This window comes from Salvia splendens, chromosome 11 (genome assembly GCF_004379255.2).
Source record: "Salvia splendens isolate huo1 chromosome 11, SspV2, whole genome shotgun sequence".
NCBI classification, from domain to species: Eukaryota; Viridiplantae; Streptophyta; class Magnoliopsida; order Lamiales; family Lamiaceae; genus Salvia; species Salvia splendens.
This window is the reverse complement of record NC_056042.1, coordinates 9,176,220-9,193,243: the sequence shown is the minus strand read 5'-3', so window position 1 is coordinate 9,193,243 and position 17,024 is coordinate 9,176,220. Positions and strand designations below refer to the sequence as shown.

The 17,024-nt window shown below is 34.6% G+C and overlaps 1 protein-coding gene and 1 long non-coding RNA gene across 2 annotated transcripts; both read right to left on the bottom strand.

Moving 5' to 3' along the window:
• Positions 1-1,241: 1,241 nt before the first annotated feature.
• On the bottom strand, positions 1,242-2,400 carry LOC121754397. Its single transcript, XM_042149760.1, has 5 exons — positions 2,015-2,400; positions 1,795-1,910; positions 1,589-1,745; positions 1,348-1,372; positions 1,242-1,268 (listed from the first exon to the last, which is right to left on the bottom strand). Exons 1-5 carry the CDS (start codon positions 2,398-2,400, stop codon positions 1,242-1,244), a joined length of 711 nt encoding a protein of 236 aa, XP_042005694.1.
• Positions 2,401-3,880: 1,480 nt separating this feature from the next.
• Positions 3,881-5,285, bottom strand: LOC121755497. The gene is made up of 3 exons (XR_006040759.1): positions 5,201-5,285; positions 5,053-5,127; positions 3,881-3,911 (listed from the first exon to the last, which is right to left on the bottom strand). It is a non-coding gene; the product is annotated as an uncharacterized LOC121755497 (long non-coding RNA).
• Positions 5,286-17,024: the final 11,739 nt, after the last annotated feature.

Below are 17,024 nucleotides of genomic sequence, written 5' to 3'. Positions count from 1 at the left end.
TGCCTTTCTGCATGGAGAATTGACTAAACCAGTTTACATGGTTCCTCCACCAGGATTTACCGGAGACTTCCGAAATGGGGAAGTTTGTAGACTCAAGAAGACACTGTATGGCCTCAAACAATCTCCAAGAGCGTGGTTCGGAAGATTCACGTGGTTCGGAAGATTCACTGAAGTGATGAAGAAGTATGAGTACTGTCAAAGCAACTCAGATCACACCTTGTTCCTTAAAAGGAAGAATGGTAAGATTACATGCCTCATTATTTACGTTGATGACATGATTATCACTGGTGATGATGTAGAAGAAATAGAGCAACTGAGGAAGAACCTGTCCAAGGAATTCGAGATGGAGGATCTTGGTCATCTAAAGTATTTTTTGGGAATAGAAGTACTTAGATCAAAACAAGGGATCTTTATCAATCAAAGGAAGTATGTGGTTGATATCTTGGCGGAAACCGGAATGGTTGATTGCAAACCAGTAGACACTCCAATGGCCCAGAATCACGGACTACAAATCCGTGAAGGAGCTAAGCTAGCTGATCGAGGGAGATATCAGAGGTTGGTTGGGAAACTTATCTATTTATCCCACACCAGGCCGGATCTTGCGTATGCAGTTGGGGTAGTTAGCCAGTTCATGCACGCACCACAAGAGGAGCATTGGGAAGCAGTGTTGAGAATAGTACGATACTTGAAGGGCACCCCAGGCCATGGAGTATTGTTCAAGAAGCATGGACACTTGGAAATACATGGTTATACTGATGCCGATTGGGCAGGAAATCCAAACGACAGAAAGTCGACAGCAGGATACTTCACCTTTGTAGGGGGTAACTTGGTGACATGGAGGAGCAAGAAACAAAATGTAGTGGCTTTGTCAAGTGCCGAAGCGGAATTCCGAGGAATTAAGAGCGGATTGACAGAAGTATTATGGCTCAGGAGATTGATGACCGAACTCGAACTCAAATCTACACAACCATGTAGAATGTTATGTGATAACAAGGCTTCCATTAGTATCTCAGAAAATCCAGTTCAACATGACCGGACTAAACATGTGGAGGTAGACCGACACTTCATAAAGGATACCGTTGATGCAAAGATAGTGAAATTACCTTATGTCAAGTCAGATGATCAACTGGCGGATATCTTGACCAAGGCAGTTAATTCGAACTCTTTTCGAGGTGTATTGGACAAGTTAAGCATTGGTGATCCTATCACTTAACTTGAGGGGGAGTGTTGGAAGGAGAAGATCACGAAGAATCACAAGGCTGATTCTCCTACAATCACAATTAATAGGAGATTAGAAATTGATTCTTACCATGTATATGGAATTAGGGTTAGGGTAGTAGAACTTACCTTAATTGTATCTCCCTTGTAAAGCCTATAAAGGAGGCGTGTATAGTCGCTCATATTCAATAACACAAAATGAAATCATTCCCCAAAATCGATCCTTTAACCTATTTTATCAGGTTTCATACTCTTGCCATAGTTCTTGTATTTCTTCAGCTGCCAAAAAAGGTTCATGATATGACATCAGATAGAAGAAAAAAATGGACTATAGTCTACAAGTATATATAGCTATTGAGCTTAGTCAAACCTCTCATCCCACCGCAGAGGGTATATCTCATCTGCCAAATAGTAGGCCCTCTTGTACTGCGTGCCGCTGGCCACAAAGCTAATCTTCGGACCCTCACTCGGGCACTGCTCATTGAAGAGAGGCGACGACTGCAGAACGTTGATGTTGTTGTTAGACCCTGCAACACCGAAATACGCATGTCAGATCCGCAACCGGTATTCAGCAACGGCTTCTTGGATCATCGACGAGTGTTTGCTTTTGAACCCAATTGTGAACTGTCATTTCCAAGCCACCGGACAGTTCCTCCATTCCCAATGTATGCAATCTATGCTGCCCATCATCCCTGAAAAACCATGCACCCTCCCGTGCATATCTAGCAATATCTTGAGTCCTGAGGGGTTGGCCTTCGTAGATACTCTGGACCAAAGATGGCCTTAATGCCTCTACAAAACTGCCTCAGCCAGTCTGGCATACGCATCCTGCCTAATTGCAGCGGTGCACTTCTGCAACATCGACAGTTCGATCCGGCCACTGGCATCACGTCGGAGGGTGAAGCACATGTACCGCCTGGCCAATGACGTCGATATATGGAGGAAGAGCCGTTGCGACATTCTGAAATGCCGACAGAAAAGCTCTGGCAGAAAACGGGGGTTTCCGGCAAAGTAGTCATCCAACAGCAGTTGGTTAGCCCCGACATGGTCACGTCGGACTGTCTGCCGATGATGGATCGGACGAGGGACCGCTGCCGCCGCCGCACGCTCTTCCCGCTCCACCTCTTCAACCACCGCGTCAAACGCCTCATCCAACGCGCGTTGATACTCGTCGTCATCCATTTTATGAGAGTGGTGTTGAGTAAAATTTAGAGTGGAGATTGGAATGGAGTGAAAAAAATGAGAAGACTAGATTGTATTTATAGAAATAAATTAAGAAAATAAAATAAAAAACGTGTGGCGCCGCTACGGCTCTCGATGGTCTGCAATAGACTTCGTCTCGTCAATTTCTTGTCCTTTTTTCTAGTTTGGGGCTAATGCGCCGGAATCTATAAATGGAGCACGGTCCACCAGGCGCAGCGAAGAGATTTTTTTCGAGATTTTGGGTCCAATTGGAAATACAACAGTACTAATTTTGAGAATACGATTGAAATATAATTATTAGACAATTAAAACCATACAAGTACACAAATTTTGAATTAAATCAACAATGACTGAAACCAGGGACGGAACCAGAAATATAAATTAGCCGATGCTAAAATTTAATAAAAAATAATATTATTTAAAATAATAATAATATTAAAAAATTAATTTATTGATATATGAGGGCGCGAATGATGTTGTTTTGTGTTTGTGCTTAATTCTTAGGTCTAGAGGATTCGCTAGAGCACATGGTCTAGGAGATCGTGAACTTTCCAAATGCAGTCGTTGTTGCAACAACCTCGCCTCAAAACCTCAACCCTTTACACTATTTGTCACGACCGCCCTTTAGGGTTAATAAATACGGGCGATCGTGATTAAAAGAACTTAATACAGACGAAAACAATTGGGGTTTCAACACAAGTTGGACCAACAATTAAAATCCCAATAAGTAACCAAGAGTTTGATATTATCCAACAAGAAATTTAAAATATCCATTATCCTAACAATTAAAGTTGTCGGCCCAAATAAAACATAATTAAACGAAACGTCACAGCGGAAACGACCAAGAGAAAGAGTGACGTCATGTGTGAAGACACAACGGCACTCAAGGTTCAAAGACAACAATAAAATCTTAAATTCACTTGCTCAACACCACCACATCCTCGTCGCCGCTCAATCTGCACATAGGGAAAACACATGCAGGGCTGAGTATTATAAAAAAATACTCAGTGGCTCATGCCGAAAACATTTTCAATAAATAGTAATTTATCATGCCATTCACAAGTAACCACCGTGGTTTAGCTTTAGAACTGCCCGAGGCACTCAAAATCATTTCCATTTAAAACGTCGACTGATCAGTCATTTTCCCATAGACGTTAGCCATATCTGCTCATACATGACTTGGAATGTGGCCACAAACCAAGCCACTAGACTGGCCAGCCCGTACGCTAGCACACAGTCTACCATAGGTGTACACTAATCCAAGTAGGGTTTGCGCCCTACGAGGACCCGAATTCGAATTAAACAATATTGGCCAGAGCCACATCAGATAGGCACGTTAAAGCAAAACACGGCATGATAAACACATTTTTATTCTCATAAATAAAACATTTAGGACTTTTGTCCATATTTAAAAAGGAAGCCCACCTCGATTGCTTAATCCGAAACTATTTTCTTTCCTTTGCGTTCACGATTCCCTTGCGAGATATCACCTTTAGAATTAAAATAACACATAAATCAACATACTTTCAAATTAAATAAGTAAAAATGCATGCATCCTAAGCGAAGTTATTTATCTCGGTTTTCGATTATTCGGCGGCCGCTTACACCCCTAATTCCTCCGTTAGCTCCTCGTATTTTCTCAACGATATCGAAATAAAATTCCCAAAAATAATTAAATTATCCCTGGCATTTTCCCCTCGAACTATATTTATTTCGGACTTAGGGTATAATTATTCATTCGTTGAAATATTCCAGAATTAATTAAATGATTCGTCACTATTAAATATCAGCCCAAAGATTTAATTAAAAGCCCTTGACTTAATTATTTTCTCCACCTTATATCTTCAATTACAAGTTAAAGCCCAACAATTAAAAGGAGCCCATCTTTAATAATACATCCAATTTCTAATTAATGAGGCCCAACCCCAATTAAAACAAAGCCCAAAATTTGTATACTCCCCAATTCTCCCTCACGTCTGCCACTCTCTCTCTCTCTCCCTCTTCTTCTCTTCTCTTCTCTCTCGCCGACTGGAATTTCCCTCAATCTCCCGTCGGCTTCTTTCGTTCGCCTCACGACGCCGGACGTCGCTGCTGCTACTCTCTCGGGGAGAGGCTGCTGTCGCCGGGAGGAGCTGCTGCTGCCATCACCGGGATCCGCCACCGTCGCTGCCGCTACCGTCGTCCCGCCTTCGCCGGACCAGTAGCTCCGACGCTGCTGCATGAAGCCGTCGGCTACTGCTCGACAGTGTTAACGGCGCTGCTGTCGCCGCCTCTCAGCCGCTGGGTCAGGCTGCTGCTGTCGCCGCCGGCTCCGTTTTTCGTCATCACCGACTGCTCGCACAGGCCGACGTGTTCGGCAGTGACCGTTTCTCATCGCTTCAACCCCAAACAACTCCGAACAGCCTCGGAACAACCCCGATTCAGCCGAAAGATAAGTTCTCATTCAAAAAGTGTTTCTTTTCATTCTTAGTTTTCGATTCGCAGCAAGGGGGGTTCCAATTCGTAACGCTCGATTGGTTTTGATTGCTTGATTGCTATTGATTAGTTCTGTGTTTGGGAGATTGATGCTGAGTATGTGATAAATGGTGCAGAATGCGATAATTTATGTTCAAAATTTGGGTAGGAAACTACCTCTTTGAATTGAATTTGGGCTGTGAAGTTCACAAGGCTGAAAAGCAGGTTCTTGAAGCTGGAGAATTTTGATTACTGCCGACCGCAACACTTTGATATTAGATTTTGAAGCATGAGAAAATTTAAATACAGATAGAATATAATTTACCTTGGATAGGAGTTGAAGAAGAAAAATTTGATTGCAGAGAACGATTGGTGAGGGAAGAAATAACTGATTAGAGATTTAATATAGGGGAAAGGGGGTTGAGATACGGGAGAGATTTGTGGGAGAGATGGAGGGACGGTTTTTAGTAGTGGGAAAGGAGAGTAAATTTCGAAATTCTCTTTTTTTTCTTATTTGAATTTATTTGGTATTTTATTTGCAGATTACGGAGGAGAAATATCTACTCACGGAGGAGGAAAATCTGCGTAGAATATTTAATTAAAGACATTTTATTTTAATTAGTTTAGTTTAATTCACGGCCCATTGTATTTTATTTTAAATGTGCAGTCCCCAATTTATTTATCACGGACTGGATTTTTATAGTATTTATTTAATTTATCGGATCCAACATGGAATTGAGTCCAATAGATATTCTTCGCGCAGTCATCTATCTCACAAATCTCTAGTCCAACAACAATTAATTCACGGACTTCGCAAAATAAAAGCATTAAAACAAGTACTTTAGGGTTCGAAAATTAGGGTTCGAAAGGTGGGGCGTTACACTATTGGTTAGTATAGGGAAGTCGGGATCGAATCCACAAGGATGGAAGGGTCGGAATGCATCGAGAGAACTTTTGGGGGGGTTTGGTTGCTGCCACGCAACATGAGGGTCGATTTTTAACTACTAGGCGTGGGAAATGAAATCTAGTTTATTCTAACTACCAGATCTGGAGAATTGAAACTACGTAAAACATAATTGCATGCATGATTCGTATCCGAGAGTAACTTGAGAGCATTCACAAACTTCTTGGGTCAAGTAAAAGAGTTTCCTAAATTAACCAAACACAAGGTAAGCAAAAGTAAACAGCAAACAAATTACTCTAATTAGCTACTGACAAATGATGCAACTAACAAACTAAAGTAATGCGACTACTACTACCGAATGATTTCATCTTCTCCAACAAACAAGCACGAAATGAACAAAACAGAGCATGAGAACAGAGCATACTTCAGATCGAATGATGAACACTTCAATTAAACTAACAGCTATCAGATCTAAACTACTGAGCTAAGTAAACAAGCAATAACAGGGTTTTCCATGCAGATCCGAACACATGTATTCTAGATTCAAACGATTAACAGAAATCTAAGCTAGATCTACCAGAATCATCACCAAACAAACCAGATCCACCATTTCCAACATCATTTCAACTCCGATTCAATATCAATTCAGAAAACCAACTCCGATCAACACCGATCTCATCTCCGATCGACAAATCAATTGCGAAAAGCATCCAACTCAGTAAACAGAGCAGTAAACATTAAGATCAAACGAAAACAGAAATCAAAACTAGATTAAGCATAAGCTGAAACGAGTCACAAAGTACGTGCGAGAAATTAAAATTGTTTCTTCACTCCTTCTCGGAGTGGTGTTACACCTTCAACTGAACAAAACAAAACCATCAACTAACTACCCCAGATCTCCATTGAACCAAGTGCGTGAGTGAGTAAGTGAAAAGTGAGCCGAAAATACCAAGGAAATTCTCTAACTAAAAAAAATCTCCCTTCTCTTCGTAAGCTTCCTGGTATTTATAGGCGTGCCTCAAACCCTAGGGCAACGATATTCCTGATTTGACGATTGTGCCCTTGCGGATTTTACTCTTTTTCTTCACTTTTCTCCTTTATTCCCTCTGCCCTGGTAATTGTCTTCCATTCCTGGGTCTGGCAGATTTTTTACGCACCTGGACTTATAAATGCATGTTAGCACCGTAGAAATCAGAGAATTTATATATAAAATAGATGCATGAAACGAGCCTTATCAATATACTATACAGTTTGATTTATTGTTTCATTCAATTTCTTTTTTAAAATAAAAAATATGCAATCAAATTTAGAAAACCTAATATTTTATTTGAAATCCGAAAACAAGTGATCATGTAGTAAAAAGTTAAGTTAAAATATGTATTACAATCAAAATATATCTATAAAGGAATATTAGAATAAAAACTAATGTATCTGTACAAAAGAAATATTAAAATAAAAAGTTAAGTTAAGATGTATTTTATTTAGGTATGTTTTAATTGGATTTTATGTTTTTTCAAATAACTAAAATAATTCAAATTACAAAGTCTATGAAATTGATGATTAGATCATGTTTGTACTCAAAATATTTTATCTATTAAATTTTAAATTAAAGGTAAGGATATTGAAAATATAGTGTGTGCAAACTTTATATTCTTTTAAGAATTAAAATAAGGACAATTTGATGGCAAGTGTCCCGCTCATGATTAAAAACAAAAATAAAATGGGAAGAAAAAAAAAGTAAATTAAAAGAAGAAATCAAAATTGTGAAAAATAATTTTTGCTCGACTGCATAGCATGTGGGATTTAATTGTTGGGTTTTTTTGTTTATGTGTTTAATTGTCTAAACATGGACTTGTTTTATTATCATAATATTCAATAAAAACAGCCCAATAAATATTATATAAAATTTAAGGTCCAATAGAAAATAAATACTCCAACATGAGTTCAAGCCCATTTTCCTTCATCTTCTTTCCCCAAATTTGGCGACGCAGCTTCTCAACTTTGAACACATTTCGCATTCGGTGTCGTGGCGCTGGGGCGGAGGGCGACCATGGGTAAGGAGGTTCCGGGATCGGCCAAGCCCCTACTGGATAGTTCCGTCCCTGATTGAAACACTTTTAGATTTTATAATATGATCTTGGAAAATACTACTAGTACATTCCAAGAAAGTACATTCCAAGAAAATGAAATTTGTTGTCTCCATATTTAGCCATTTAAAAAATAAGCACGCACCGAGCTATGATCACTAATTTATTATTGCTAGGTTTAAGATCAGGTAGGAAAGCGAATCACATGGTTTCAAAAAATGTGGGAGTTAGTATTAAATGGAGAGAAAAAGAAAATGGTTGAATGTATTAATTGAAGAGAAAGTTTCCAAAAATAGAAATGTATCATCTTATTTAGGACAAGAAATTGTGTCATCTTAAGTAGGACGGGGGACTACTATATTAGAGGTTCGTTGTATTGCTAACTCACACCTAAATCTAATTACAACTAAATGGTAGACATTAGATCTTCAAATCAAGGGTCATCATCATTCAGCTCCGAGTATCAATACAGTGACAAAAAATGTTAATCGGGGTATTTATGTTAGTTATAAGTAACTTTTAAAAAATATTTCAATTTTTAAATACATATAATTATCTTAATTAAAATTATTTTTTCACACAATACATATCAAATAAAAGATAGTTTTATAAGGATTTTAACGAGATCTTAGTTGCATTGCATATGTTCTGATGTCAAAATAAAAAATAAAAAAAAATCTTGAATTTTCGTATTTTATCAAAGCAGTTAATATCAACATAGCTATCATAATATATATTCCCTACGTCCCCAATAATTGTCACTCTTATTGTGGGCACGGATTTTAAGAAATGTAAAGAAAAGTTGGTTGGAAAAGTTGGTGGAATGTGAGACCCACTTTTTTATAATGGTTTTATAATATCATGTGAGTGAAGCGAGATAGTGGAATGTGAGACATACTTAACATCTATCATCTTTCATAATCTAAAGTGCAGGTTGGGTAACAAGACTTTGATACTCTTTTTGGAGGGAAAATGGAAAGATTGAATGTCTTTTATTTTTTTACTTTATTTTGAGTCTTCCAATATATGCTAGCTTCTTGAAGATAGGGGTGTGCATTCGGGTTTCGGTTCGGTTTTTTGCCAAAACCAAACCAAAACTGAAAAACCGAATTTAGTTCAAAATCCAAACCGAACCGAACCTGAAAAACCAAAAAACCGAAACCGAAAACCGAACTTAAAAAACCGAAAAACCCGAACAAAACCGAAAAACCTGAAAAAAAAACCGAAAAAACCTAAAAAAATAAATATAATAGAAATATATATTTATATATGTGTATTTTATTTTATTTTATATATACTAATAGAAAATTTATATATAATATAAAATTAATAATACATATAATATATATTATCTAGTAGAATATATTAAAAGAATATATATATTATATATAATATAATATATTAAATTAATAGAATATATATATAATTCGGTTTTTCGGTTTTTCGGCTTTTTTTTCGTCCGAACCGAACCGAACCGAAAAACTGAAATTTTTTTATTTTTAAAACCGAACCGAACCGAAAAATCGAAAAAACCGAACTGAATTTCAAAATTTCAGTTTGGTTCGGTTCGGATATTCGGTTTCCGGTTTTTTTGCTCACCCCTACTTGAAGAAGTTTTGAAACACATTTAAATACCATTAATTTTTTATATATAATTAAGTTATTAAATTTATATATTGATTAGCCTTATATTTGAGTTAAAATTGAAATTGTGCTAGAGAGTTTAGTTTTTTTTTTTTTTAAAGGAGGATCGACGATGGTTCCCCATCTACCCCCTGCTAGAGAGTTTAGTTTGCCTTCCATTTATTTAGGTTAAAATTGAGATTGAATCCTTTATTGCAATATTTTTTCTCAAATTAATTCACAAGCTAAATGGCAACACAAATATGTAATGTTTACAATTTTCATCCTATATTTACTTAGTTAAAGTTTTCAATTCTTATATTTTGATTCGCCTCTAATTAATTAAATAATACTACTAAGTTTATAGATTAAATTACATAATAAGATGAAATTATATATATTTAAAATTAAATCTAACTTATAAAGTTTGTAGAACTTCTTAATATAAAGAGTAGTGTAAATTGTCACATTGTTCAAAACAAACAAGATGCATAAAATATCATCGTTATTTTAACTGATAATTTACTTTTTATACGTATATGTGGCGAGAAGTAAGAAATTTATTCATTCCAATATTAAAAATTCATTTAGTCTTTGGCCATGTATATCAAGTTATGCTATGGTCTGAAATTAAACAGAAGAAAAAAATAGTTAACTAAAATGTGATTATTAGATAATACAAATTTTCTAACTGGACTTCTCAAAGAAGTTTTAAATTTTTATGATTTTAATTATCCATATATTTAATGTGAATATGTTTAATATTCTATATATATTTTTCAATTTATTTTTTTTAATCAGGCTATTAAATTTATATATACTTCATCCGTCCCATAAAAATACGTGCACTTTCCATTTTCGCCCGTACCATAAAAATACGTGCATTCCATTTTTGGAAAGTTATATCAATTAATAATGTATGTCCCACTATCCACCAATTCTACTTTACCATACCATTCCCCTCTACTCTCTTACTCTACCAATTTTGTCTTAATTCTCATGCCATACTCATTGCTCATATTTTTATGGGACGGAGGGAGTATTAATTTACCTTTAATTTGGATTAATGACTAGCATAGCACTGTCAATAAACATCTTTACATACACATATTTTCTTTATTTGTATATCTTATTCTAATTAACTCACACTCTTTGAAACTCTTATGTCCCGTGCATAGCACGTGAGTTATTACTAGTTTAAGGTAAAAATAAAGTGTGACAATTATTGTGGGACGGACCGAAATGGAAAAGAGTGGCAATTATTGTGGGACAGATGGAGTATAAAATATCAATTCAAAATTGTGTTGACATATTCAAGGCATCATATTGATATGTTTAATATACTATATTGACAGTTTGATCCAAAGTCCAAACCCTTGATTTGTAATTCTTCTTATTTTTAAAATTTAAATAATAATAAAACGAAATTACATATGACAAATGAGAGGTGTAATCATTTGCTAACTTATCCATAAATTGCTAACTATAACTAATTAGATACCATATGAACATTAGAGATCTAATGATTTATAATTTGACATATGTAATTTTGTTTTATTATTATTTAAATTTAAAAAGATAGGAAACTATTAAATCTAGGGTTTTGTATCGAAATATTAATATAGTGTATTAAACATATCAATGTGATGCTTGGAATATGTCAACACAATTTCAAATTGACAATTTATATGTATTATGTTCACATATTATGATAATTGATAGTTATATCGACATTAATTACTTCTTTAAAAATACAAAAATTCAAGAATTGTTTTTTCAAATTTTGATATCAGAATATATGCAAATAAGATCTCGTTAGAATTATTACAAAATTATCTTTAATTTAAATTGAGATACTTATATGCATTTACATTTTTGAGATATTTTTAAAAAGGTAGTTATAACTAATTTATTGTAAATTAACATAAATACTCTTGTTGACATTTTTTGTTCATTATATTGATAGTGTAAAAAATTACCATGACTCTTGATTTGAAAATCTTATGCCTTTCATTAGTTATAGTTAACAATTTAAAGATGAATTATCAATATAATGCAACTCTGACAAATAATAGACAAATAGATCTCTAAAAATCATATGGTAGTTATAATTAGCAATTTATGGAGAATTAACTATTTATCACACCTTTAAATATATTTATAGAGGAATGATATGCTACATACCTTATGTGGGCTTCTTATGTGAGCACCACTTTCGTTTGACGCATGTTTAGCGTTGTTCATTTTGATTTATATACTTAGTTTGATTCTAATACATTAAAAAATGTTATTGAAATTTTTTATTTTACAAAATTCATAAAAATCAAAGGTTGATTTGCTATTTTATTCATTTATTTAAAATTATAGAGTAAACAAACAAATCGAGCTTTGATTTTTATAAATTTTGTGAAATTAAAAATTTCAATAACATTTTTTAATGTATTAGAATCAAACTAAGTATATAAATCGAAATGAACAACGCTAAACGTGTGTCAAACGAAAGTGATGCTCACATAAGAAGCCCATATAAGGTACATAGCATATTATTCCTCTATATTTATATACTCCATAAACTCGAATTAAATAGATAAAAATATAAAATTCAAATACCTACTTCTACTTCCACTAGACGTCAAATAACCCTAATCCCCGAAGAACTTCACAATCACACTCCCCGCCGCCCCAACTCTCAAACACCTCCTGCCGTCGTCATCATCCCCGCGAGGTAGTCGTCCCCACATCTCCTTCGTCTTGCTCGCCGTTTCGCTGCTTCATCAGTTAAATAATTTAATAGCAGTGATGTATGAATCTTTGAGATTATGTATAAATAAATATGTTACTCTCTCTTTACGTTTCACATTTGGAAACACAATAACTATGTTTTTGTTATTGACTCAATTCCCACGTCGGTTGTGAGAACAACTGATGTGGGGTATATAACTAAATGAGTTTTCTCTCCTAGCAGGCTAGTCTTTTGGGATGAGTTATCATGTTTGGCCTGTATCAATTGTTGCTTTCATTGAGAGCCCAAACGGCTCGGAGTGGTGGCCGGGCAACGAACTCGCTGTGACCAACGAATACTTTTAGGGCCGACTCGGAATGGTGACCCACGGAGTGGTGGCCGGGCAAAGGAATCCGCCGTGACCAACGTGGCCGTGACCAACGAGAACTCGGAGTGGTGGCCCACGGAGTGGTGGCCTGGCACAGAACCAGCCGTGACCAACGAGGACGTTGGCCCTTAAAGGAGGGTCGAATGTTACAGACTCAATTCTCACTTCGGTTGTGAGAACAACTGATGTGGGATATATAGACTAAATGAGCTCTATCCTAATAGGTTAGTCTTTTGGAATGAATTCTCCTGTTTGGTCTGTATAAGTTTTGCCCTTAGATTGATTGTAATTACACTTATGTGATGTGGGAATGTATCAGAGTAATATCTGGAAGTCGGATAAATTTTAGTAATAAGAAATATAAATTGGTGACAGGTTGTGACAAGTTCCTTTTGTTGGAGAATAATAATTTGATGACTTTTGATTCACTAGAACTTCTCTCTTAATCCCAAAGCCTTGTTTATTATTCACTGGACCAAAGGAGAATAAGAATATATACTTTACTCTCCATGGAATGCATAAAGTACACCAACCTCCTTAAAGGGAAAACTCTTGTTTCTTCACCTCATTTTTCATACTTTTGGGCTACTTATGTCTTCCATTTCCCTTTTAAATGTGAATTTGATTTCTTTTAGATTGCGGTATAGGCAAAGAAATATAGTTAGTAATACTAACTAAATTGTATCGTTGAAGGTAGTTTCTACAGTTTAAGAGCTAATGATCTTCTCTATAAAGATAAGGAATGGCAATGCTTTTTTGGCTATTTCTTTAGATTCTAACTGAATATTATTTATATAGTCCAACTAATTGTGAATCGGGTCAACTTTTACTATGTGAAAGTATTGTTTAGTTTCTATCAATGTCTTTGTATTTTTATTGTAATTATTATCTCCATCCTTAGAATAAATATATGTGATCATTTCCTTGAATTTTTGCTTATTATACAATCAGATTGAAATCATTGTAATATTCATTTTGTTGTTAATTTTTTAGAGTAGAATCAAAATATTTCCATTCGCTTACACCTACTTCTGTACCACTAAAGCTACAAGACACTTGAATAATTGATGAAGTTATTAATAGAAAATGATCAATAGAAGAATCAACAGAAAAACCTCATTTAGCTCCTAAATGGAGACGTGGAAGCCAATATTGAAAGTTCTTACAAAAAGGAATGAAGAAAACGAGTCAAGGGGAAAGGCAAATAGGGATATGCAACTACTACAAAAGCGAAAGATGATATACCAACTCTTTTTGGGTGTACTAGTGGATTAAAATATCACTTGAGGAAGAAATGCAAATTAAGTCTATAATATATTATAGGTGGCCGTGACAAAGGTCAAACCGCGTTGATAAATGATACTATGGGGCAAGGAAGTTAGTATTTAGTAAGTGGGTCGCTCTTTTAATAAAAAAAAGGTGTGAGTTGAAGATCACATAATATGAAGTGTCGATTCGAGCTGTTGAAAGAAAATTATATGTTGCGCTTCTCCATCAATTAGAACCAAGATTTCGAATTCCCGATCGAAAGAAAGTTGCAGATATTGTTTATGCTTTATTTTTAGATGACAAGAAAAGAATTCAAAGAGTGCTTAATGGTCAAAGGGTAAATATTATTACTGATATATCAGTGTTGTCAAAAACGCGTCCGGGGCGCGCTCGAGGCGCGGGTCGCCATGATCGAGGCCGGCTTCGCCCCAACATGGGTGAGCCGAGCGAGATACGTGGGGCGCTTTCGGGGCGCGCTCTGGGCGGTCGGGGCGACTGGAGCGAGAGACGGAACTAGCGGAGCAGGGCCTTGCCTGTTGCCGTCCGCCCTGGTTCGTCGGTAGGCTGCAGATTTTTTGCTTTTACACAGAAAAAAGAAGATGGAGGGGAGACGAGACAGGATAGAGAGAGAGAGAGAGAAATAGAGGGTCAATTTGATCAGTTTATATTGGGAAACGAAACTACTTTTTGACTATTTTTATCTTTCATTGTATTTTTAAGATTTCCTAAAACGTGTTCGAATATATAATTATAGTACTCCATCAATTATTGTTTATTTCTATTGTTATTATTTGTATAAGTAACATATTTTATTAATTCCTTATATTTATAATTTAATTTTAGGTTTATATAAAGCTAATTTAGTAATCTGTAGAACATCACAATCTCTATTTATGGAGCTTTTCATTTTACCTAATTTTGTTTCATGAATTAAATGAAGAGAAATAAAATAATAATTATATGTTTATTTGATAATTTGTATTATAAATTAAATGAAGAGATTTAAAATAATAATTATGTTTATTTAAATGATGAGAAATAAAATAATAATTTATTATTTCTTCCAATCTTTCATCTTTTTCCAAAATGACTCTATTATAAAATCCATTAATTAAATATTATAATAACTAAATTGATTATAATTCCTCCAATAATTCTTTTCTACCCAGTGTCAAAATTGAACTTTAAAATATTTTTTTCCTGTTATGTAAAGATAAGTATTTATATTATAGTGAATTATCTTTAATCATTATTATTATTAATATATAAATAATAAATAATTTTGCGCCCCGATTCGTGGGTCCCTCGCCCCGGTGCCCCATCGCCCCGCGACCCGGGGTCCAGCCTCATCGCCCCGGACCGACCCGCGACCCTAACAACACTGTGATATATAGACATCTATTCAGAATATGAATTACATGGTTGTCATAGCTTACTTTCTAAATTGTGATTGTAAATTGCATAATAGAATAATCAATTTCGCAAAAAATCATAAGTTATGTTGGGAAAGAAATAGGAAAATTGATTTAGAGTTGTTTGAGAGAATGCATATAGAATACACATTGTTATTTCTATCCCTATTCTCTCATGCAACCCTCAATCATTTTTCATATTTCTTTCCCAACATGATTTGTGATTTTTGTGTAATTGATTATTCTAGAAAGTAAGCTATGACAACCATGATGTAATTAATATTTTGAATAGATGTCCATGTGTCAGTAATAATACTTACCCTTTATCCATTAAGCACACTTTGAATTCTCTTTTTCATCTAAAATAAAGCATAAACCATACATGCAACTAGGGGTGGGAAATTATACCGAAATACCGTAATACCGGACTTACCGTACCGGAAAAATACCGAAAATATCGATTTTTCGGTATACCTCAGTTTCCGGTACGGTATGATACCGTACCGCAGTGTTTCGGTACGGTAACGGTATCAATTTTTCTATACCGCGGTATACCGCGGTATACCGAATCCACGGTATACCGGTATACCGTGGTATACCGAATATTCGGTATATACCGAAGATTCGGTATACCGTGGTATACCGGTATACTGATAGATTATTATATATATATATTAAATGTGTTGTAATATATATATTATATTTATATATATATTATATTAAAAAAAATTTAATACATCAATTAATACAATAAAATTAAACATTCAAAGGATAATTTATTCAAACAAATTCAAAATTAACCTGAATTATTTTTTTATCAACTCATCCTATTAAATATAATAAACACAATAGCACATAACACCGAAAGAAGATTGGAAATACGATATCGGGAATATGTTTCAACAGAGCACATTTGAAAGAATTTGTATTAACTCACACCATTTAGTATATGATTCTTTGTGTAATGTCATATTCCAAATATACAAAGTAATTAAAAATTTTGTTTTATTCTTCGTCCCACTTCATAAAATGTCAATTAAAAATATGTGCAGCTGAAAATGAATCAAATCGTTTAATTAGTGTTTAATTCATTGTATGTTATCTTATTTTATATACTACTTAAATTGAAGGATGAATAAATAGGATACTGATCAATCATTCTTAATTCTTAAAGAGAAATAAATGTCCAATTTAAATTACTAACTAGTGTCACGCTCGTGCGATGCACGGGTCATTTTAATTTCTTCATATTTATTTCATTTTGCGAAATAAAAGTTGTGAAATGATAAACAAAAGAATATTCGACATCCTCTTACTTTGGATTATACTTTTTCAATCACATTAACCCCACATAGACACAAGAGTGTGTTTAAATGCTACCTTTTCTTAAAAATGTCAATACGATCACATTAAAATTTCAACACATATTTGTGTTGACATTTTAATAAACTGTCTTGACATTATCAGACTTAAAATTAAAAAGCATTTTAAATCTGTGAAAATATGAATTAACCGTTGAGTTATAACTGTAGGAGCAAGTTTACGTTGCAATAATTTAATATTGCACTGGTGAGACACTTTCTAGTCGAGATTCTTTTCATTGCAATATAGCGACCCTATACACTAAAAACCCAAACCTAAATCCTAAACCCTTAACTTTAAAATATACTCATCATAACCAACAAATGAGCCAAATTTTGATATATGTTGAATTTTAGTATTTTCACATTAAAAAAATATTATT